At 35.6% G+C, this 25,773-nt stretch overlaps 1 protein-coding gene across 4 annotated transcripts in view; it reads right to left on the bottom strand.

The window, feature by feature from the left end:
- The window catches only part of ATP13A3 (ATPase 13A3), a 60,370-nt gene that overhangs the window by 8,209 nt on the left and 26,388 nt on the right, over positions 1-25,773 (bottom strand). For all 4 annotated transcript variants that reach the window (XM_030496400.2, XM_030496403.2, XM_030496401.2 and 1 more), the window contains 26 exons: positions 23,197-23,277; positions 21,354-21,423; positions 20,330-20,464; positions 19,458-19,530; positions 18,566-18,697; positions 17,480-17,659; positions 15,162-15,319; positions 14,277-14,465; positions 13,196-13,257; positions 12,454-12,604; positions 11,818-11,934; positions 10,758-10,775; positions 10,518-10,671; positions 10,308-10,428; positions 8,996-9,120; positions 7,873-8,051; positions 7,273-7,395; positions 7,110-7,189; positions 6,328-6,370; positions 6,121-6,230; positions 5,182-5,278; positions 4,235-4,307; positions 3,243-3,420; positions 2,384-2,571; positions 1,848-1,936; positions 1,564-1,644 (listed from right to left, as the gene is read on the bottom strand). In XM_030496400.2, the coding sequence (XP_030352260.1) occupies positions 1,564-1,644; positions 1,848-1,936; positions 2,384-2,571; positions 3,243-3,420; positions 4,235-4,307; positions 5,182-5,278; positions 6,121-6,230; positions 6,328-6,370; positions 7,110-7,189; positions 7,273-7,395; positions 7,873-8,051; positions 8,996-9,120; positions 10,308-10,428; positions 10,518-10,671; positions 10,758-10,775; positions 11,818-11,934; positions 12,454-12,604; positions 13,196-13,257; positions 14,277-14,465; positions 15,162-15,319; positions 17,480-17,659; positions 18,566-18,697; positions 19,458-19,530; positions 20,330-20,464; positions 21,354-21,423; positions 23,197-23,277 (3,007 nt within the window). The remainder of the gene's footprint in view (positions 1-1,563; positions 1,645-1,847; positions 1,937-2,383; positions 2,572-3,242; positions 3,421-4,234; positions 4,308-5,181; positions 5,279-6,120; positions 6,231-6,327; positions 6,371-7,109; positions 7,190-7,272; positions 7,396-7,872; positions 8,052-8,995; positions 9,121-10,307; positions 10,429-10,517; positions 10,672-10,757; positions 10,776-11,817; positions 11,935-12,453; positions 12,605-13,195; positions 13,258-14,276; positions 14,466-15,161; positions 15,320-17,479; positions 17,660-18,565; positions 18,698-19,457; positions 19,531-20,329; positions 20,465-21,353; positions 21,424-23,196; positions 23,278-25,773) is intronic.

Genomic DNA, 25,773 nt, shown 5'->3' with positions numbered 1-25,773 from the left:
GACTTCATGTATCAACACAAAACTCAATTCCAAGGAATAATCTTAGTGCTTCAAAAAAGCTGATAACCCAGAGATGGTAATAAAAATGTTTAAATTTGTCAGAAGATAAAAAAAGCCACGGCTCTGCAACTTCAGAATACCTGATTTGTTTCAGTACTAAAGACAGCAATATACATAAAATTTAACTTAACAAATAAAAAAAGGAGGCAAAAAAACCCCAGACTATTAAGAGTTTAGTAGTACAAAACCATGGAAGAATTAAAGGGCATAAAGGAAACCACCACAAGCAGGGTTAGAGTAAATACAGGACAATGTAAGAAAGACAGGATCTTCAAGAGAGGATAAACTTGTTAACAACAAGGCAAAGGCCAAAAAAATTAGTAGCTATTGCCATGTTTTGGAAAAGACAAGTTACCACCTATCATGTGAAACACTTGAATACATGTTCCCATAGGCAGCAACATAAAAGCATATATTGCAAATTCTATTTGGAACACATTTTGAACACAAAGCCTTCATAATTTTAATTAAAGTATGCAAAAAACCTCTTTGGTTGATTTATTTTTACTAAGTCATGAATAACAGGGAAAAAACTAGTCAACTGGAAAGAACAGTAATGCTACAGCAATCTTCAAAGGCCAAACTGGCATGATCCAAGCAATCATTATGCTGGTTACCCTGATAGCAATCCCTCATATAGTAATGGAAATACTGACTAGAAGCTGACGAAAATGTTGTACAGTAAAACCAGATAATTGTAGTGTGCAAGTGCTAGATAATGTTGAAAGGTTTTTTCATCTTGCAGGAAAAAAGGTGACTAATGGCTGCAACCAAAACCCAAATGTATTCAAGTTGGAAATAAGGCATCAATTTAACAAGGAGAAGAACTAACCACAGGAATAAATGACTGACTTTGAATCCAGACTCCTTCTGGAAGATGTATCTGTCAAACTTCAATTCTTGGAAACAACATAGGTGTAATTGGAGGAAAGGTAGGGCATATTTCTGCCCACATTAACTCTGGAATTACAGCAGAAGAGGTCAATATCCAGAGTGACTGACCTTGGACAAGCTCAGGGCTGGAAAAAGCAGGTCTGAATGAACATCTCTACTTCTGGACTTGCATCACATCAAATGAGCAAGTTATATAGGCCTGCATTATTCTCAACAATAAACTATGCGTATGAATCAACTCAATGAAGATGGGCTCACCTAATGATTTTATATAGTTCTTTACTATATTAATTTATTCTGAACTGCATTAACTCAGGAAATCAATATGGAGAGTAGTGTACTTTAAAACAGTTGAAATAATTTAGAAATTTTTCAACTTTCCTCTGCTCCCCTTTTTTTTATTAAAAAGGTTTTAAAATTATGCTTTTAACATAGAAAACCTTGACACCATAAGTCTAGCCTAAAAGGACATTTTTAGGAATACAAACTTAACAAGAACAGAGTGGCAACTTACATTGTGAAGAGAGAACTCCTAAACAAAAGACAAACATCTACCCTAGCAAAATGCCCACTTAACAGACAAACATTTTTTCCATTTGAATTTCTTACCTCCGTCAGCACGGATACAATTGCATTGAGCACAACAATGATGAGAATTCTTAGGCGCCACTCATATGGCACACACACGAGCTGCGTGAAAAAGTTGCCAGAGGTTAGCAACACACACATATGAAGTAAACACATATTCAAAGCAGGCTCACAGTCGCTAAATTCTCACTTCCTTCTCCCAGAGATGCAAAGTTAAAGCTCTAAAACAGTTCAAGCTTGCCCAAAAGGCAGCCAATCAGCTATCCTAGGAAGTACAGACACAGGCTGTAACTGGTGAATCTTACCTCAAGAAATGCGTCAATAGATTCAACAGGATGCAACATGATGAAAAATATGAAGGCATAAAGAACTATCACAGATGTAACAAACAGAACTGTAAAACAAGAAAAAATATTTTAATCTGACCATCTCACACAGTTTTGGACAGTTTTTCCATGTATCATGGGTTCATTACTCTCTGGAAATAACCTATTTTCTCCCTCTAGACCCCTTCCTGGTGGATTTTGGCAATAGAAGTTGTGCTGATAGCCATAAAGAGACAGAAGGCCAGATTCAGTTCCTCTCTGGCTCACTTGTGATGCTGAAATATATATACACATATACTTCTACAAACAAAGCAACTATTAACATAAATTTCTCCATACAGTTTAATACTTCCCTGTTTTTATCTCTGATTATCAGAGGATAATTGTACTGTATTCTTCCGGCAACACCATTATTGCTGAACTGGCACAAGAGAATTGTAAGCAAGCCATGGATAAACAAGTGAACAGTCATTTGGAGTTTTACTTGGAACTGCATACAGTAAGAAAGGACTTACAATTTTTGTAGCATGGTTGTCTAAAGGGCTTTCCTTTAGAAAAGACAATTGCCACTATGAGGTACTGAAAGCTGGATATAAAAAACAAAGTTGTGTTTTCGTAATTTTTAATGTAATGTTCATCATGAATAGTCTCATTCCCATGGTGTGCAGAGCTGGTGTTTGTGGCATCCAATACATTACATACACTGCAACATAAAAAAACCCCAATAATTATCACCGTGTTATGGAGAAGATACAAACCAGGCCAACTTACTAACAAAAGCAATGACAGAACAAATTGCAACAGTAGTAAAAAAGCTTGTCCTTGAAAATCTATTACAGTAAGAAATAACTCAAAACTATGGCAGGGAGGTAGCAATTCTTGTGAATTCTGAGCTTTGAGTTCTTTTCTGCTTACAGGTTTTAAGTTCACTACATGAACTCTTCAGAAACTATCACTGTAGATATACTTTGAAGACATGAGAGAAAATATTGCAATCTAAAAAAAGGTATAAAAACACCTCTTTGTTTTCAGAAATATCAATTTGATTTACTGTAACTCTAACATGAAAATAAAACTTTATAATACAGAAGGGTTAAAAATAGGTCTGAACCATTAATTTACAATTTTGATCTCAACTGTCCCAAAGCTGAGGAGTCTTCAGACCCTGCAGTCTGGCTCTGACCCAGTTTTGCATTTCAGCCATTGGCTAACTCCTATGTATTAGTATGCTTTTCACAAAAGATTTAACAGACTACCTGCCATACAGACGCTTGAACTATCAAGTCCCCAAAGGGGGTCAATAAAGACAAGCAATTATTACTTATACCTTTCCAATCATTACTGTATTCCACATAGAACCACTGAAACACTTACTCAAATTCTGCTCTCCAAGGCTCATACCAGGACTGCTGTTTGACCCAAAAAAACCCGAAGATTTGGAAAGCAAGGCAGATGATGATCTGAGACAAAACAGAACACAGAAGTGGACCTGAGATAAGACCTGATGGAGGTCTTCGAGCAACAAGCTCCTTCCAAGCAGGGTTCAGACTCACTGCAAAGAGAACAAAAAACAAATTACACATTCCATCATTATAGTTTTCAAGAGTTACCCTGTTCACATTCTGTGGAATGAGAATGGCTTGCTCATGACATCACTTTAAAAATCAGTCCAGAACTGCAACTGTGAAACCACCTTGAAAAGATTACACTGCTCTAGAATAATGCCACACTGCCTTCTACAGGCTGGTTACCTCCAGCAACACAGGATCCAGGGGACAATAACAGAAGCCATGAGACTTAAGGAATTAGTAGCGTCTGGCCAAATTCCCTTTGTCTTGCACAAGGACCTACAGCTCGTCAGTTTGGGTCTGCCATTCAAAGAACCGCTTTCTATTAAACTTAAAAATTATATTCTACCATTAGCCAGTAAACTGAGTGCTAGGTTCCTATGTGGAATCAAATACTTCACTAGATAATTAGTTTGGAGTACAACATTTTGTGGTCAGGATTTCAACCAAAAATGCAAGAAAATCAAAACATGTGAGAAAGATTATATTGTAACAACTCCTGTTTTGATGCCAAAACCAATTTCCTCATGACAGTAGAGATTTATGACTTCCTGTACCATGAACAATTACTTTTCTAAGATAGTGGCCACAACCTGCTTTTTGTATGAGGACATTTCACAAACTTCAGATGAATCTAACTCGGTACACAGTGGTTCGAGTTTTTAATGCATATAGCATAGTAGTTGTAACATCTGAACTGTATGTCACAGTGCTTACTTCAAACAATATGTAATTTAAAAAAAAATTAACCAAGTAAAACCTGCTTTATAGAAGCCAGCAGTACAGCACAATACTTACTTGTAAAGACAACCACCAAAATGATTGCCAAATCAATGAAGAGAAACTGGAAATCTCCCAAATTGCTCAGGATCTAGACAGAAATCACAACTGAAACATTGGTAATTTCTTCACACCAAGAAATATCTTACAGTGACACTCCTACAGCATTAATTCTTTAAATTTGCCTCTACAGACAAGAGTGTCTTGTCAAACTGGTTTCCTTTTTCTGTAGGAGTCTTAAGTACTCCGCAATTCACAGGTCAATTCCTGAAGTATCAAGGCATAAAACAATTTCAGTTTTAAGATGCGTAAGCTATTTGTAATTGAAATTTATAATAAAACTTGTATTGCTGAATCTTAAATACCAATGAAATAATAGGTTAGGCCCACAGTTCTTGAAACACCATAAGCTTACTATGTAGTCATGCAGTTGCCAAAATATCCACCTCAAAGGTCCTTTAATGCTTTACACGTTTAACTTACTCAGAATACAAATTAAAATCCAAGATTTCTGCCACATGCCATATTGTGAATCCAATCATGTTAAAAAAGAAACACTCCACCTTGCTCCCCTCCCCAATATTTGCAAGCTGCTCTCTTTCAATCCTTACATAAAAGGAATGCGTTGCCCTTTAAATCAAGTTAGGCTATTTTAAAATGCTGAGAGTTTTTAAATAACTGAAAATCTTACTTTTGTTTTACATGCTTACTTGGACTTCCCACTGTAGTGACTTTCAATACACAGGCATTAATTACTGCCTTTTCAAAATAGATACTACCATGTTTTTCATACAGTTAACACTGAAAAAGGCAAAAAATACTAACAATACCTTTACTCCAAAGACAGTTTTTAGAATGCTGGTGTTGTGTACTCAAAGAGACTTGCAACAATTTATATTAATTATCTATCAATTTTAAATCTCTGGATTAGGTTGACACTGCTTAAGAATTTACAGAATACTTACAGAATATAGCAGAGTAACACTGATGTACTGGATAATGCTGTATAATGCCATGAACTTAAATACACAGAAGGAAGTTATTAAAGCAGCACGGCCTTCCCTGTCAAAACAAATGCAATCCTATAACTAGTAAGTTTTCTGTGCAAGCAGTTACATTCTACTTAGCAAAACGTTAGCTGCACTTGAACATACCAGCAAACCCTTTGAGAGACATTAGGCTGAAGACATACAGAGAAAAAGCGGTCAGAATGGTACACTTTTGAGTATATAAAAGTTGTGAGCATGCCTTCTGAAGTGAGCCACCACCTTACTCTGGCATTATTTGGACTTTATATGGTTTTCCAACAGAGGTTTTAAAATGAAAGCCTGCTTGCAAAAATATCTATGGAGCCCTAGTTTACTACATGCATTGAACGAATATGCAGTCAACCACAGAGTTGCTGACCAGAAGTCTTTCTGATTACACATTACTTCATTAGTTCCACACAGACTTAACTAGCTTCTTCTCTGGCTGATGTTTATCCAAAATTACCTAACTTCTGATTCTAGAATAAAAAATTTGTCAAACCCTATTTAGAAAATCTGTTTTCTACTTTGTATGGTGCCAAGCAGATACCTGAAGGATTTTACTGTTTGCAATTATACACAACCTTTATGAAAACCAGCAGAGTCACTAAGACATCAGATTAAATACCAACATGTAGAAGCTCATTCATGGTCTGAAAAATTAACTTTACCTGGACAAAAGGGTTTATAACAAAATACTAAATCATGCTATGGGAAGCCTTTGCTCAGAATAACTTCAGTAAAAAAACAGAACTACTAAAAATGTGTGGCTGCTTCTTTAATTCAAACTGGCCTTCTACAGCATCAAACATATTAACATAGGGCATGCAAAAAGAGTTACACAGACGCATTTAAGTTCACAGTAAGTCACATTACCTGATCAGCTTTGGCACGCAGGAAATACTAGGTGTTCTGGAAGTGAATGGTGATGCCACAGAAGCCTCAAGTTCAGACAAAGATATACCACCATGTGCCCTCTTCAGCGCCTGCCAGTTAACATTGAAGTAGAGAACATTTTAAAACTTGCTTTCAGCTGTAAAATTTAACTGAACAGTTCTGTATAGGAAATAAAACCATACTTACCCCACAGTCATTTGCTCCATCTCCACACATGCCCACGTAATAACTATAAAAACCAAATGGATGTCAGCATTCTGGACCACTCCCTAATTGTCCATTTAGCTTATTTCATTAAATACTTTAATATTAATTTGACTTATCCAGAGTTTGCATAATGAGCGATCATTAATGCTGAAAGCAATTACTGTTGCCATTATACATATAAGGAAGTAGACAGAAAAGTAACATGATGTAGACAGGTCAACCAAACCAATTACGGTTATCAGCCCTCTATCATTCCAAGGTGGTCTGAAAGCATCTTTGCTCTAGGCAGAGAGACTTTTGTAGTACTTTGTATTGCTGCAAGGCCTGAAACCAACAGACAGTAGTATACTGATAGTATGTGAATAGGAAGTCATCCCATTAATACTTCTGTAACACACAGAAGACATTTGATGGATTTTTTTATTAAGCCAAGCAACCAGATTTATAAAATATGTTAGTCAGTTTAGCTATTCAGCATTTATAACTTCATGAAAAGCCTGAAACTTTCACAACTAGCCAGCAGATGGTACTACTCTCATTCCTGCTCAGCTAATATGCCTATTTACCAACTCAAGGAAGTTATATTAGCACAACTAATATATACATTTTATATATATATATATATAAAAAATATATGTAATTATATTAGCCCAGCTTTTTTTCATTTGGAAGAACAGTTAGCAGCATACATAATTTTTTCCTCCTATCACACCAAAAACTCTGTCAACCCTCCCTCTTGCTATGCTTGAGCAAATACTTACTCTACATTTTGTAAAGCTTCCACCAACTGAGTTTTCTGATCCGGTGCCATGCGAGCAAACACAGTGCCATGCAACACAAGCTGGAAGACAGAAGATTTCTTAATGGTCACAGGGCAAAGTTTCTTCACCATCGGAAGTGTTCATACTCAAGTGAAATGCTCACCTTGGGTACCAGGTCCTGAAAATGCTCCAAAATCACTGCAAATGACTTTCCATTCATTGCAAAATGGTATTTGGTCATCTGGAGATCCTCAAGGCTTTCATGGACCAATTTAACTGGAATATCCTATCAAAAGTAGTTCAATACTCTAGTAGTGTACTCTAGTGTATTTACACAGATACCTTGTAATTTCAAGCTAATACTCAGAGGGGTATTCCTTGAGATCCCACACTAGAGGGGAGGTTTCTAAGAATGTTACTTGAAAGGAAACTTCATATAATGAAAACACTTACTTAGTAGCAAGAAAACACAGTTTAATGTTTCAACTACAAACAGTTAGAGCAGTCTTAACAGATTGAAATGTGGGAAAAATTCTGTCTCCTGCAGAACTAAAATATCAAATGGCATATCACCATTGAAAAACTAGCTCCCCCAGCTGTTTTGTTACTCTGTGGTATTTTAAGATCTGAAAGTTAAACAGTACAACAATTTTTATTTGACACTTAACGGCAGATTTGCTATTTGATGGAATAAGATAAAAAGGAAACTCAACAGTAAAACTAACTGCATACACTCTTAAGGCCATCATAATGCTCATGTTACCTCTGAGTTTATGGCTGGTGATGAACTAGTGCATTTTGCGAGGGTATCTGCATAATGCCAGTTGATCCTGGCAGCCTGCCCATCCTTTGGAGGTAGTGCTTCAGCAATAATGACCTTATCCTGAGGTAGAATCATTCCACAGTCTCTGGCCACAGAGATAGCAGTTAACATGTTATCTCCTGTTAAACAATTGCATTTAAAAGAGTGTCAGTTAGAAAAAGATCAATAGCATATACTGATATTCCACATCAAGAGAAAAGCTAACAAAGCCAGTTTTAAACTATGATAAGGACTGCCTAACGTACCAGTGACAACCTCAGGGCAAACCAAGCCTACAGACAAAATTGAAAACCTAGCCTGTAAAACCCTTCCCCTGCACTAACATCACTAAAAACTAAAATGCTTCTTTTAGCCATAAAGATTTCTTTTTGGCCAAACCTTAGGATATATTGAAAATCTGGCAGAAAACATGTGGCCATTTAAAATAGCACTTTTTAAACACAGTCACAGAACATGCAAATACTGAGTTGTATTGCCAGCCTATCAAAACATTATTCTAAAGTTGCAATACCTGTGATTTAAAATACAAAGACACTTACTGCATGGAAAACACTGAGCACAGATACCTAGCCTGCTTAATGGGGACATAAGTCATTCTTTAAAAAAAAAGAAAACACCACCGCAAAACAACAATACAAAGTGACTTATCATAATACAACTCAAAATGGTAGGGACCCTCAACAGGTCATCTAGCCCAAACCCCTGCTCAAAGCAGGGTCAGTTATAAGATTAGACCAGGACTTTCACCTACTCTGATCTGGAAGACCTCTAAGGTTTTTCATCCTTCAATTCAGTATAAAGTAACTTGTGCATGGAGCTAGGGAGAGAACTAATCCCTATACCAGTTTCTGATCCCTGACTTACCAAAGCAGCTTTCATCCAAAAAGAAACAGCAGACTGGTGTCCAAATATTCTCACAATAGTTACTAAACTTTCCTCTTGCTATAAATACAGTGCAATCCCAGCCTATTGACACTAACGTTTGACTTCATACACTATAATTAAAATAAGACCAGAATTAGATGGATTTTTATCTTTTGAGTATGAATGTTTACGTGCTAACCTGTAACCATAACCGTGCGAATGTTGGCTTTATGCAAATCTTCAAGTACAGCAGGGGTTTCTTGCTTTAACTTGTTTTGCATTATAATTAACCCCATAAAATCCATGTTGCTTTCAATAGCATCTCTGTAGAAAAGGAGGCAAGGAAGAGAACATTAGAAGAATTACAATTATTATATGTAGCTTAAAGAGCTTGATTTTCTGTTTATCAAAAGGGAAATGTATATTTTTAATCATGAAAAGTGAAGAATTTGCTTTATAAAAAGGTCACCTGCGAGCTATCACCTTTCACAATCATTTATATTTACTTCCCTTGTTTTAGTTGAAAACCAGTATGAGAAAATGTTTTCCTCAAGTACAATTTTTAGTTTCTTCCACAAGAAATCTTTCTGAAAGAGATTACATTCTCAAAAAAGATACTCCTAGAAAAAAAAACGCTCCAAGGCTAACTGCATTCACAGCCAAATTTTAAGATTTGTTTAGAATCACATCTCTAATTTCCAAATTAGCTGACCCTTAACATACAACACATCAAACAATGTTACCAAGGCTAGTAGGATTAATAGACATTAGCTAACTGAAACAACTAATTAACTTTGGTTTACATGAAGGTCAGTATTTACAGGTCTTGGGTATTTTGCTGGTACAGTGGATTTTCACACCTGAAATTGGAAAATCCATTTGTCCGCTTTGTACTGCTTTGCGGTCATCTTGCACACAGAGCTGATACAAAAGAACACAAAGCTGGCATTTTCATGGCAATACTACACTTTCTGAACACTATGGAAGAGATAGCATTACCCACAAAACTAAGGCCAGCTGAAAAACAATTAAGATGAAATACTCCTCTTTGAAGGAAGAAACCTTTCTACCTTCTAAACCTTTCTGACAAGTTCTACAATGACAAAATGGACACGTTGCCCATAGCAGATGAAGAAACTACAAACACACAGAGGAGAGTTTCCACTACATGTCATTTCATTATCTTTAATAGACACAGATGATGTAAGTATTATTAAGTAACAAAGAAATCGGATGAAGTTTTCTGCCACATTAATATAAATCGAACACTGTAAAAATACTACAGTTCATTTCAAGCTTAAAGATGTTCCACATTATTGCAGAAAAACTTCCTTATCTTAAATTTCTATGTATTGTCCAGGGTACAAATAAAAAATGCACAGAATTATATTTGTCAAGACAGAAGAGGAGTAGTAATTGATTTAAACAAAAATCAACATTACAAAATTAATCCAAAGCATGCAGCTTTTAAAGCCTTTAACTGGTTATTAAAAAAGTGAAGTCACTCTTACCTATTAATAGTCTGGACTTTGTGCCATGTAAGCTTAGACTCCAATTTTCTGTGAGCAAGAGCAATAACTCGGAAGCCCTGCTTAGTGTATTCTTCCAGGACACACTCAAAGTCAACAGGAACTTTAAAAAGATCAAGTTTTAGAGTTAGTAAAATTATCAATATTGCAGCTGAGCTACACAAAAAATGAAAATATAGTTTGTTCCTTTACCTGTTTCCTGCTTACACAAGCTCGCAATAACTTCAGGGGCACCTTTCATGTAAGCATCCATTCTCTTCTCCCCTAGAACTCTGGCTATTACACACATACGTTGCAGAACTGAAGAAAATGGAAACTGGCGCACAATTCCAATTTCGTAACTGGTCTGTGTCATACATGAAGGAAGAAAAGGGTCACATCCACATACATTCTAAGAAAAGAGTTACATACTTAATTGAAAAGCATACTTACCGAAAGCTCAAACAATTCCTAAAATAAAAAAAAAAAAAAGAAAACAACACATTTACTGTAAATATTAAATATTTTTTCAGCTACAAACTATTTCAACAAAAAAAAAAGTCAATGAACCTACACAGCACTCTCAGTATAAAGCCACGCTGTATTTGCAATGGATTTGTTATAGCTGAATATGAATACATTAAATCTGTTTAGTATCCTTTAAGCAGAACTTTAGAGCTTGATTTCTTGATTACAATTTGCAAGACCTTTCACAGTCCAACCTGTGCCCATTTAGCCTATGTAAATGATTAAAGTACTATGGATTTCAGAATAAGGCCATGATGATTAAGTATGCCCCCCCAAAAAATCATTTAATAAGTCTCAAGAATGTTAATGACAACTGCTGCACAATAAGTACTGCTGTGGATGTACATGGAGTTCTGAACAAAAAAAGACACTTCTATCTACTAAAGAATAAGACTTACACAGAGGAACCAACTTGCTATAACCTCCCAGTACCCTAAAATCATATGCTTAAATTTCCCCTCCTGGAGCATTAAAAAATACTTCAGAATGCAGACAGAAGAAAAATTTGAATCTGCCAAGTATGTTTTATTTTTCACTCAGTTATAGCACACATCTAAGGCACAACAGTGGCAAGAATTCTATACTGTGCAGTGACATTAACAAACGATTATTTTAACTGAAACTGCAAAGTGAGCACACCTAAGCACTTCATTAGCACAAAAAGGATTTGGTAATGATACTAATATTAAAATGTGTAATGATACTAATATTAAAAGGTGTAAGCTCAAAAAGCATTACAGCACTTTACAACTAGTTCATAAGGGTAATAATGCTGACAATCAGCCTGCTCACACTGCAAGGGGCATATACTGAACCACTACCTTAAACAACAATTTAGGCACATTTTCCCTATCTTTGCCGTCAAAAACCATACAGTTTTGATCCTCTTTGAATTATATCAGCCAGAACCACAGCAAATGGTACAATGTATTTGTTTAACATGAAAGATTACTTTAACTCAAGTAAATGCTCTGATTTTTCATACCATTTCTTGATTTGTTGCTTGCTTGGATTCTGGGAAAAGTTGTTTTGAAGGTCGAACCACTGTTGGCATGATTTGATTATGAAGGGCTGTTTCCTCTTCAGTTGCTTCTTCCAAAATCTGTATTAAAAATAATCAACTAATTTATACATTTATTAACTTTTATTTTCTCATAATGTAATTTTCAGGAAAAAACCCAAAACAACAAAACCAAAACAGAACAAAAAGAAAAAACAACACCAAAAAAAACCCAACAGGCCTGGAAGTCTGCCCAAGGTGCCATGACCTTTCTGAGCAAGATTTCCTATGAGAATTAAATGTCTTAATTTAGCAGTTAACATGAAGATTCACTTAGCTATTTTACACGTTTATCATATGTATTGATACTTTGCCACAAACAGCATCAGAAAGCAGTAAATTAGCTCTTCAGATTCTTTCAGTTCTACGAATGAAAAACACATTTTACAAACATTTTCATATTAAGACTTCCTTTGACACACAAGCATTGTCAAAAGCCCACCATTTTCCAGTTACATCTTGAAAAAGTATATAATGGCTTTTCTTGGATATAACCGGATAGGAAATTTCAGATTACTGATCTTGAAAATGCTGAATCTCTTAAAACAAGCAGACACTTACCCATCCTGTTGCTTCAAACATCTTCAAATCAAGTGGATCCCCAGAAAGCACCCCTTCAATTTTTGTAAGGGAATGACAAGTTGCCATGCAAGCAACAAACTCGGACTTCAGCAAGCTCTCACTGCAAGCCCTCTCTTCCGGCAAAAGGAAACTAAAACAATGAAGTAATAATATACTTAGCACTATAATTATTTATTATGAGCCAATTCAAAAGGTTTGTTTATATTAACAGAAGAAAATTGACTGCACAAGTCTCTTCACTTGTATTTTCACACATCACAGAAAATAGATTAAGATTCTGGGCTGGAATCTTCCAAAACGGTCACTACTTCTGTCTCCTTCAAAAACTGTGTTCATTCACTGTGTAGTTTGATTCCTCATACAGAGGTCTCTTATCACTTTGTACTTAACTCAATTAGCTAAGCTAATTCATTTTAGCAGCCCAAAAAGTCATCACTTGGGAGGACAGGATTAAGAAAACGTGCTATACTTTAATTGCATCATTTCTGCAGTATGAACCTAATGATGTCTCAGACTTTTAACAAATTAAATTTCACCTCAGCCTCATAAGAGACCTGTAACTTTCATTACACATAAACCGTATTTCCAGTTGCATTCTTACTGCTCATTACAGAAATGCAAACATATATGAGGTAACTTGGAATTTTCTATTCTACTTTGCTGAAGCTGCTAAAGCACAACTAGGTATCATATATGCTATCAGCTGTGAGCTTATCCTTACCGAGCATTTTCCACCCGTTGAATTCCCCAAAGATCCAAGCCATCCTCAGTAAGTGTGCCAGTCTGCAAAATAAACCAAGGGATATGGCAAGAAGAAAAAGCCTTCAGAAACAAATTTTCCTCAGGTAAAGCAAAAATTAGAGACTAATTAACCAAATTGCACCTGCGCAATGTATTTTATTTTATTTTCACTAAAAAAAAAAACACCAAAAAACCAACCACCCCTCCCCAACCCCCCGAAAAAAAACCAAACAACAACCAACCAACCAAAAAAATCAGGACTTCAGGACAGGAAATAAAGTATCTCCCTTGCTTTTGGATAGTAACTTAAGTTCCAACTCTGTTAAATAATTTAAAAAAAAACCCAAAAACATTCAAAGCAACCATGCCCCTCCTTGGAGACATGAAAAAAGAAATAGACCCTTAAATTCCAAAGATAATAGCTCAACATCTCTATGTTCAGGGGTCGGGGGCAACAGAAAATGGGCACTAAGCCCTTAGTACTACTTTCTTATATAGCCAAAATGGTAACTGGAAAATCTTTACAAGGGAAATAATAAATCTAGTCTGGGTACTTAAGACTTCAGCTAAAAATCTAAAGAGGAAAATAAGTTTTATCTAAGACATAGCTATAAGCAAAGGATTCTGGCTAGTAGCATTACTGTCTTACACTCATGTTTCTGTTAACGAGTAATATCAAAATACACTGGTTTGGCTTTTCACTGAAATAAATAAAAATGAGAAACAAGTCTGACCTCACACTTCCATTTTCCAGAAGATGTGTACTAAATAATACTCCTAATAGACCTCAACTCTCACATTTCTGAGGTGCCAGTAGTAAGTTAGGACTTGGGAGACTTGAGATAAGAAAGCAGTTCTGTATTATAACAGTTTTTCAGAGCAAACTAAATTAAGTGAGTTAACAGGTGGTAAACACTGAATACCTGGAAGCTAACAGGACAAAAATTATCTGACTTATATGAAAGTAATGAATTTTCCTGTAGTTGCCAGTATATACAAATTCTATTTTATAACACAATGCCTCTCCAGGTGGCAACACAAAGTTTCAAAATTCACCTGACCTTATCAAAACACACAAGATTCAGTTGGCCACAAATATTTATCCTTTGTGGGCTGATGCAGAAGATGCCAATTTTTTTCAGCCTTCTTTGTGCATAAACAATGCCAGCAGTCATGGCAGCAGGGAGCGCGGGAGGCACCGTGATAGTGATAATGTCAAGAGATTCGATGATGATGGTATGAGCTGGAACCTGTAATAAAGGTCAGAGTTGATGAACAAGAACTCACTGTTTAAAGATTTACTATCTCACTGAAGCGTTACATCACTGTTACCAAAAGCAAAATCCACACATTGCTTTCCCCAGTACAGCATATTCTGGATTGCCCAGAAACCTAGCGCAATCTTCACCCACCATAAGCAAACATGATAATCCAGTCCTAAATTATCCACAAGTCACTCGTAACTTAACATTTTTACTTTTACCTCAGCAAACACATTACTTTAAAATAGTAACTGAGTAACTGAAAATTTTTGGAGAGACAAAAGTTACCATTATTAGTTACCGTAATTGAAAATTTTTGGAGAGACAGAAGTTACCGTCATCAGGTACCAATTTTTTTGCCTGCAGCATGCTTTAGATATGCTCTATCCTATTTCTTCCAAGTGGATTATCAGTCAAATAGAAATCTTACATATAATAAAAATAAAAGTGTAGTAATTAGGTCAGTAGAAATAGAGGTAAACTCAAATTTCACTGTAATATATTGAAGTCCTGCTTCTATGCTGAATTTTGTTCTCAGTAAGTTTGTCTTTCTCATTCCATGGATATAAAATAAAGCAAAGAAATTTTCATTTAAAATTTCATTGTTTCTCATTATCTGAAGTGTTTGAAATCATCAACCCTTTTCTAAAATAAGGCAGTTCTGGACTAGAAATGAAAACATACCTCATTTAAGATGCTGTTGACAACTGTGTAAAGAAACCCAATGCCTGCCACCACGACCAAAGACAGAAGAAACAAATAGGCATCTCTGTAGAGTTTAAAATCAGTTGGCTTTGGATACAGTATGGAACGAACAAGCTGTCCTTTAGCAGTACTAAAGCCTAGAAATAAAGAAAAGTTATTTAAAGTATAAACAAGAGCAAAGCTATTCAAATATATTAAAAACCTCAATGAAACCCTTAAGCTACTAATTTCACTACTATTTCTCAATATACAGTAACAGATATTTTGCATTACTGTAGTTAAGGTGCTTCAAAAATACATGCACATATACTAAGTGCTTCTCTCCAATGGCAAGGACATGCAGCTGATGCCAACAAATCCCTCTTCTACAGCAGCAGTAAACCCTCAAATGATTTGGCCTGGAAGAGTTTGCTGTACTGCATTTTGTCCCTCACAGTGCAGAGCTAGTGGGCATATTTTTCAGTTGTCCAAATAAGCCAGTCATTGCAAAAAGAAAATGAAGTTGTTCATAGAGTCCAAACTTAAGCACTTAAGTGACAAGCCTCTGTAAGCTCACAATGACATATGCACTAACATATTCATGCACTGAGTTTCAGAAGAAAAAAAAAAAAAAATACATTTAGTTCATCAGTACATTATATATATTTCAGCTCTAATATCAAACATTTCATGTTAAAGGCTTAACTCTGAAGACTGCTGTAAGCACAGTCCCAGTAGGTGAATCTTACATCCCGATTTACGACAAGATTAAGACAACATGTCTTTGCATACAACCATATGTAGTTCAGCTCTCCTAGAATTCTTTTAAGGACTAAATTATCTAGTATCTTACATTTTTTGCATCCTTCTCCCTCAGATAAAGGGATTTTTACTTGTATATCACTAGGTAAGAATTACTTTAGTTCTTACTATCAGACACCTTAGGAACAAGACTACAAGCGCTGTGATATCTGTCCAGTTCTGTGGAGTGGGAAATTCCCTACTTGCCTAAAAGTTGCCCCTATAAACCAGACAGGAGAATAGAGAGGATTTTATACCCTTTTGCTCCTCTCTCTCTATGTAGTCATAACAGGAAAAGTGTGCTTGTCCATACATACAATCTGAACAAGGTCCACAGAGCTAAATTCATCCTGTTTACAACATAGGTGCTAACTCTGACCTGTCATGGGCAAAGAGCAGATTAAAAAAGTAACTCTAGATGTCAGGGCAGTAAGACTCCATGTGTTGAGTCTTTCTGCAGAATAGGAGAAATAAGTCTTCTGCAGTTCATTTCTGTTGCTGTTTTGGATGACCCATCTCTGTGTATATATATATAGATATACATACACACACGTGTCAGGATGGGTACATACAATTTCCTATTTAAGGAATAAAAGAAATTGAGATAGATGTTATTAAAGGGGAGATATGTCCAAGGGAAGGGAAATACTTTCCTCTGGGGGAGTTAAAAAAAAAAAAAAAAAAAAAAAAAAAACCACCACAAAACCAAAACTAATAAAAGCTTCTAGAAAGACATTAATGGATTTAATTTAAAAAAAAAAAAAAAAAAAAAAAAAAAAAAAAAAAATCAGAATATTTACTGCTAAAACAGACTGAAAGAAGGTAAAGACATAAGAGAAAGAAGAGGCTAATTAGGATGAAGATGTTAGAAAACTTGCTTTAAGTAGTATTCTAGTCACTGTAGTCAAATTTATTCTATCCAGTTTTCCTATATCTTGATTATAGCCTACATTCCTCTATTTTGTGGTGGTTTTCTTAAGATCATCTTTGTAAAGCAGAATCCTGCAACTACACCAGTCTCTGCAATTTTTTGCAATAGAATATCTGTATTATCTAAAACCAAACCTCTAACGTATTAGTATGAAGAGGCACCTCTGTAGAAAGAGCTAGATCAAATGCAGTTCCTAAGCAAATGTTATGTGCTTTGACAAAACTATGGGCAATGAAAACCATCTGACATTGCCAATGTTTCCCCTAAAATAAGCCATTCTCTGCTACCCACCCAATCCAATGGAACGCCAAACCTCTTCAAAGAGGCCTATGTAGTTCAACCAACACACTGCATAGAAGACATCTAAAAGACTTTAAAACACATTCAGGTAAGTTTTAAACTGATGCTAAAAACTGTTTCACTTTCTTTCTTGCCAGTTGATATTCTCCAGGACATTATCTAGTTCTATTACTGTTGTAGACATTTATCAAATCATTAGGGGTATAGTCATTTATCCAAGCTTAGCAACATTCAATACAATACTCCAAAGTATCAGTTAACAAGTGATAAACTCAACAATCAATACCTGTTCTCACTACTAGAGCTTTGACCAATTCTCCAGTATAAAAACGGGTTTGAATTACATTGGTTCCACAGAACAAAGTATGCCGCTTATGCACTTCTGGACTGTATATTTCATCTCCCACTGCTTTTGGATATTCTGAAGGATTTGGTAGATTAATCTTTGTGACAGGAACACTTTCACCTTAAATGGAGAAAGAGTGTCTAAGCAAGATCAAATAAGAATATACATTTTCCTCCTGCACAACTTCCAGTAGATCAATATAAATCTCACTTCATCAGCACAGAAGCTGACTTAAGGAGAAAGTCATTTTCCTTTCAGCACATTACTAAGTAGTCTCTCACCTATTAGTCTCATCTCACCAGATTACTCATCCAAATCCTGTTTAACTCTATTTGTTACTCACCAATACAGGTTTTGTACCTCTTACTTCAAATCAGACAGGCGTAAAATACAGCTTATTGAAAGAAAACAGGATAAACATCCTTCTGCTACAGCAAGGCATCAACCCATCTTTAATCAGAAAAACTAGAGAACAAATTTCTTCAGCTGCAGCTCCTTTGGTAACTGAGTACTCTCAAGCTAGGGCTGCAATCAATTTATCCATTGCTAGCAGCAGCAAGAGGTTTAAGTATACTCAAAGAATTTAACATGATAAAACACACAAGTATGCAGGCACAACTTGAGATAATAATTTCTGTTTTTAAATACAGCAGAACACTCACTACCTGTTTTCATGGAAGCAGCTAAAAAGTTTGGGCAAAACAAGTATGAAGAAACACACTTCAGAACTCAATCTGCACTGAGAACACCAAATCAAGAAGCAGGGAGACAAGCTATCAAGAAGAAAGCTTTTCAACAAGAAACCATCACTGATTTTTCGAGTTGCCAAGCAGTACCAGGTAGCTGTTGCAGATACGCAGAACACAAATACGTAAGCACTTAGAAGCATATGTAAATGCAAGAACATACACATTTCACACAAAATAAACATATCTACTTCTGCTAGAATATGACTGCAACTTAAGCATTAACACAGGTATAAACTAATAAATTTAGCCAAACAAAACTGTATCAAGTTTACTTTACCTGTTAACATACTTTCATTTACAATGCAAGTACCACTGAGAAGTACTGCATCACAGGGCATAATTGTCCCATTAGATGGAATCAACATGGTATCTCCAGGCACAAGGTCGGTGGAAAGGATTTCTTCTATTTCTGAGTGTTAAAACACAAAAAAGTTTACCTGAAAATAGCCACCACCTACAAAACCCCATAAAGATCCTCACAGCCAAGATGCAGGGGGACAACTGAGATTATACTCCGTTCTATTGATAGCATTATGAAAGGTTTTTTAAAATAGAAAAAGCCACTGTTAAACTAAATTCCACTGCAGATTAAATTGTAGATCACCTGGATATAGTTCATCATAACAAATGAAAGGAAACAAGGTTGTACAAAAGATATTAACAATCAGCTACAGCATAATGTCTGTATAAAGATATAAGTCAAATACAAATGCATGTCTTACAAAACAGTATCACACCACAACCTAACCATCTTCAACTGCTGTGGTATCCAAATAAGCAAAAGCCCAGAAATCAATTTGCAGTCCCTGCTGGGTAACAAATTGTAATGGAAATCCAATGCATGCACATCTTTAAGCTGAGAAAGAAAATACAGTGACAGTTACATATGATATGTAGTATATGTGGTACATAATGAGAAACAGGAATAAATCAAACACCTAATCTAGAACAAACCTGACACTTGCTAAGAATACCATCTACAAAGATAATCCTGAACAGATTATTATCCTATCTAAATTCCCCTTGGCAATTTCTCCTTTTCCCATACAATTTTGCTAAGAAATCAAGCATTTCAAGGTGATCAAAGAAAGAACAGATGCACACCAACTTTACACTCACTGTTAATGGACAACTTAAACTCAGCTTTTCAAATAGCCTCTGAAATTTACCTTGGTTTCCTCTGCAGACAGAAACCCTTACAATGCTGTGAGCTGCTACCATGTCATGTAACATAACATATTGCTGCAAAGGGGAGAAAACAGTTCATTATTCAAAAGCCCAGCATGTCTTCTTCTATATGCACATTCTATTTCTACAAACCAAAGTGATGAGATTCTTCACCAACATTCTTCTACAACAAAATGTTACTCAAAACATTCTCTTGAACATAGTTTAGGAAACTTATAGGCAAATAGTTTGAGTGCATCAATCTGTACAGATTCCTACTTTTATCAGCATTCTGGAAGCAAACATACACTGCCAGGCAAAGTGTTATAAACGTTTGGTCATTAACATATGTAAGAAAAAAACTGCAGTAGCTGTATGAACTTGGATTAAGGTAAGAGGGTTTTTTTTTGCCTCTAGTCTGAATTCAGATTGCAATTTAAGGATAATTGCTACTTTGATTTCCACCAGCTACAGCTAAGTCTACAGAAACAAATGCACCACCAATTTAACAATCCACGCATTTGGCTGGTGCTCAATTCTGTTGGACTTTTTCAAACGGAAGGAAACAATGCAAATGGAATCACTACTGTCAATATAACTTGGCATATAAACTTGTGTCTGGGTTTTATTTAAGTGAGGTAGCATTTCTATTGTCTGAGGTCAACCTACTGATTCAACAGCATGGAAAGTGAGCAGAGATGGGTCTTGAAGAAAACTGTAAATCTGAATTCTTTCAGTTCAAAAAGAGAAACCCTGTAACAATATTCTACCTGTATGCCTCTAAAAAATTCTTGAAGATTTGTAGGCAATTTCACATCAAAATAACCCAATCAGTAAAAAGCTGAAAAGATGCATCTGTTTTCTTTGAACTTACCTTTCTAATGGTGTAGAGTGAGCTAACAATGGATATTACAGACATGATCACAATTGCTAATGCATAGTAGTGATATTCATCAGTGATCCACAATATCACACTGAACAACTGAAAAATGTAAAAAGGGTTGAGAACCTAGAAGAGTGACAGAACATTAAAGTTACACCACAGGGTCACATGCATTCTCCATCAGAACAGAGTCAGAATCATCCTCCTCCTCCATAAAAAAAATCATGTGTGAAGAACTGAAAGGTTTGCCTGATTTGCCAAACTAGCCCTCTTTTTCATTACTTCCTTAACCCCTCAAAAGCACAGTTCTCGCTAGAATAATACAAGAATATGTACTTTTAAGATTGTGTGAATTTTCCCCTACACCTCAAAGCAAAATGACAGGTACATCTGATGCACCTTAAGTTGCAATTCTTAAATTAAGTTGGATCTTATTATCTACTTCTTACTACAAAATGCACCGACACCTCAAGTTTTACTCTGTTACTTCAGGTTGGAAAGTTTCTTTATTCAACAGTTTCTATCATACATTATTATGCACATGGATAACAAGTCAACTATGCAAATCCACCTGATAAAAGGAAAAAAAGAAAAAAAGAAGATATCGAACAAGCCAACAAAAGTGGATTCCAAACCAGGTTTGATTTGTTGTGTATGTTGTAATGTACAATCCCTGGATTGATCATGGAGAACATAATCCGCCACTTTATGTTTGAAATTAACAATAAAATACAAATAAGACGCATAACCTCTCAAAGAATTCTGACACATTTTCTGACATCCTTGCTAAAGCACCAGGTTGTGAACTCTGAAGAGGGTACAGCTAAGGCCTCTTAAGTTTGGAGAGCTCTAAGATAAAGGTCAGTATCATTTTTCTTTGCAGTGCTGGGCTCTAGGGGAAGGCTTCTGGTTTACATTATTATTTGAAGACCAGTCCAATAGTCATTGTATTTAAAGGAATAATTAATGATACACTTTTTTTTTTTTTTTAAATTTGTTAAAGAGAAGATCTTACCTCCTTAATCAGAAGCTTAAAAATGGAAGGCACTTTCACAGCAATTTCATTTACTCCATAGAATGCCTTTCTGCATTACACAACAAAAATATAAAAAAACAGTTGAAATTTTTGTTAGAAATCTTATTGACTTCAAAGCAATTTCATTAATATGAGAAAGAATAAAACATTACCTGTGGCCCCCTTTATTCATTGTTTCAAAACATGTTTATCTGAAAACATTTACCCAGTGAGATGTTCAAATACAAAGATAATTATTTTATACTCCAATTTAAACTGTAACTTAATTTTTAGATTCTTTCATAACAAAATTTCCCTGTAAACTGCATATAGGTGCAATGTTAAACATGTCATTCTGAAAGCCAGTATGGGGTTCTCATTAACTTAAGCTCAAAGAAGTTACCCTGCAGTAAGACACTGTTTTCATAGTTCTGTATCTTAATTTTATTCTTAGCATGAAGAAAGGCAAATCATAGAGGAGGGGGAGAAGGAGACAAGAAACAAACCTCTGATGGGATCTGAGATAGTTAAATTACATGGACAGGAAGAAGCCCTTACTGGATGTTCTTAAGGAACAGGCTTTTATTGTAGGAAAAGACACAAACTGACAGAAAATGGTACGATGAGCAAGCTTCCATATTTTAAACTGAAAGAAGGTCTCAGTTGCAAAAAAAAAAAAACAAAAACAAAACCCAAAACCAGCCAGTAATGCAACAGAAGCCAAACTATTCTAGTTCAGGTAGTGTTTCAATAATTTAAAACACCAATAATTAAGTACATACCTACATTTTCCAGCTTGCTGTTCACATTTGAGGAGTAAGAAATCCCTGAACTATGTACCATTAAAGTTATATTTTAAAGGTTTCTTTTCTAGACTAAGTTCTTCGCTATCTATGCACTTCAGCTGTGCCCCTTGACAGGCATATCTACACCATCAGTCTAAAATCGCATGTTAAAAAATGTTTTTCCCCTGTTACTTCTTGACAACCAGAATTACAAGTGGGGAATGCATTTAGCCCCAACCAACCAGAGACAGATGCGTGTCCACATGGGACACACCTTGATATCGAAAATTAGAGCCAAATTCCTGAGACCTGGGAAGTTTCAGCCTCATCTTCCTAAAATAAGAAATTAGTTACAGTTTAGGCCAAGTTTGCTGCATCCAATATTCCTTATTAGCCATCTAGCACGCTATCCCCTCTCTCACAATGACCACTAGCCAAGGATGGGGAAGAAAACAAGTAGCAAAGTGAGCTCTCTCAACATTCCCTTCAAATCTTCAACAATCTGCAGCTTGAGACAAATGAACATCTTTCCAGCTAAAGAACTTTAGACGGACTTTCCCAGTGGGAATCAGTCTCTTTGTCTCTCAACCCATATACATCCTTCAACAATAGTATGTTATGGAAATATTTTATGCCCCTTAAGGGTGAGTTATGTGGAAAAAACAACTTCTTTTTCATCAACCACCAAATTTCACCATATACCTCTTGATGTGGTAGAAAACGTAACTCCTTGCTGTTCTTTTTGTACACTCATCTTATTTCAAAATGTTAAGTAGTAAATACAATTTCAGAAATACATTCTGAATTACTTCAAGCAATAGTTCCAATTCCCATGGTCAGTGTAGTTTGAAAAATGTAAGTCAAGACACTATCTGAGTTTAATTCCTACTCAGTGTATAGGTAAGAAACGCAAGCATTTCATACATCTAACAGCCTTTAAAGAAAGCATAAAGCCTGTCTGTAAACACTTATCACTCAATTGTCTTCTAATTTTGTTAACACTTTGAGCACAGGTAACGGAATTAAAACAATTATTCCCTCAAATATTGTAATATTACCTGTAATCATGCATTCCCTTTGTCAGTCCTGTGCTGTATTCGTTATGAATTGAAGAACATAATGTAGATTCATCTAGACCTCTAAGTAAAGGAAAAAGCCAATGAGTTAAGAAACCTGACATTTAAAAGTAAGTATTCAGTAACTCAAAAGGACTAGGTCTTTGCTAAGAGTTACACTGCATTATAAAAGAACAAAAAGTCTATTGATTAATGTTTTTCTAGCTATTTTTGTCACAACTGCAGATACCAATGAGGTGTTCAAAGCAGTCCTCTTGTTGTCATGTCTTATTCTTCCTCTGATCTTATTAATCAATTTATCGAATCTATACTGAAACTATTTTGCAGCACCCTGCTATCAAAATTTTACCCATGACTAGGTAAAGTACAGTCTACATCTTAAGTACTTCTTTATCACTGGAAGACGTATCTTCACAGGACTTCTCTACATGCTGTGGAAGCAAATGCTATAATTTAGAAGATCTACAGATAAGCAAGCACACCTGAAACATCATTATGCTTACAACTACGGGATCATTTCAACTACCAAACTCAGTAAATCAGACATATCATGCCCAATATCCAGGGATTTTCTAGTGGACATACTTTGGATGCACAGGAAAATATCACCTTTCAAAGGGCCTTCCGAGATGGCAAAACCAAGCACTATTCAACACAAGTCTTTTTTATGCTGGATATCTATTAAGTTAACTACTAAAAAGGATTCTGGTGTGTCCCAGTGAAGAAAAACCTCTTTATGGTGCATAGATAGTAACAATTGTTTCCATTTGCTAGAAGAGAGGAAAAGTTTTAAACATCTCACTAGTGCTAGGACCATGTTTCTGCCAACTTCTAGTGAATGAACAGGTGAAAACATTAATGTGTTAATTTGGCCACAGGTTTATAGGGTTTCCCTAAAAATTTTCAAGTTCAAAGATTTTTAAATCATGATTTTTAGATGAAGAAACATTCAATTCTCTATTAATAACATCTTTCCTCCCATTCTATGCCAAATGGTACTTTTTTCCTGCATAAAAGGAATTTAACAGTAGGTTTAAGGGTCCCTAAAGCTAAGAGCTTTATATGCAGATATGCATATCCGTGTGTGTAACGTCCATGCAAATACAAAGCTTCTAGCAGGATGTTATTTGCTTATTAGAGTACTGTTACAGTACTGAATTCCCAGGGCATTTGAAAAAATCCCTGTGTGCACAGTTTATTACATAAAACACTCATCAACTCAAAGATTCAGTTGACACTAGCTAAAACAAAACAGACATAGAAGGTCAAAGTTGCATCCTCTTTGGCTATGTGACCAAGTCTGACTGAGTTTAAGAACAATTACACTTGCATTTCCTGTGTTTAACACAGTGATCTTAATATTACGTTGTTACAAAGAGAACAATGATCTGAAACCCAAGCTCTCGTAACAGAATTAGTTGCTCAAGAAATCTTCATTTGCCTCCCTTGTATTATGCCAAGTCTTTAACTATGTGATCAAACTGTTCTGTCTCTGGATACTTGCATAAGTAACTGCACAGAGCGACTCTATCTTCATGATGCAGTATTGTAGTTAGATCACAGCTATAACTGTGTTACTTGCCTTACAGATATTACTGTGAAGCATTCCAGTCTCATATACTGTCTCTTTACAAATCTTAACTTGATTCTCTAAGATGTTATTAAGCAATATCGATTTCTGGGTTTTACATAAACTGAAGAGCATCGAGAAGAAGTATCTCGATGAAGGACAAATTTTTAAGACTTCTTTTCAGAATATTTATCATTCATAAGTTCGGCTACTATTTTTCTGAACTTATGATCATCATACCTAATTCACTTTAGAGAAATTTATAGCAAACTCTTTATTTGACCTTGTGCAAAAGTGACTTTGTACTCTGCCAGTATTGGGTATGCCTCTGATTCAGCTGTTTCTCCTCTTTATTATCCAATTGCTAAATAACGGCATCCAGCTCAGCTACAGTACCTGACTAAACAAGTGGTCTGGCTCAGTCATTGCTAACACATCAAACAAATAAAAGTTTGGCATATCAGCAAGAATGTGATTGAATAAATGGTCACATAACTTCACAGGCATATCTGAGATTTTTCCAGGGCTTATGAATTGGCTGGGTTATCACAAGAACATCAAAAGGCACAGTCAAAGAGCCAGCAAATGCCAAGTTTCAAATCACTGCTTTAATACTAAGGAACAACATTCTTCCTAAACACGTGGAGCTATATGATTTTTTTTGCTCATACCTGCTCTTAGCATAAAAAAAACCCCTCAAAACTATACTTGTAATCTCATCTGTGGGAAATATTCCCTTTGAACAGTTTAAATTAGCAACACTATAGGCATGGAAACAGGATCCTCTAATGCAAAGTGACAAGTGCCCCTACCTGCACCACTGTAATTCATGGCAGGCTTAACATAAAAAATATGCGTACAAGACTTTTAATTATTTACACATGAACTGAGACATTTTCACCCATTCCCCCCCGCCATTGAGGGGGACTGCTCGATTTTGTAACTGCTTGCATTATGATAACTTCTTTAAATTGTTGTCATTGTTGATA

This window comes from Strigops habroptila, chromosome 8, assembly GCF_004027225.2.
Source record: "Strigops habroptila isolate Jane chromosome 8, bStrHab1.2.pri, whole genome shotgun sequence".
Lineage (NCBI taxonomy): Eukaryota > Metazoa > Chordata > Aves > Psittaciformes > Psittacidae > Strigops > Strigops habroptila.
Note: the sequence above shows the minus strand (reverse complement) of the source record. Positions and strands in the feature narration are given on the sequence as shown.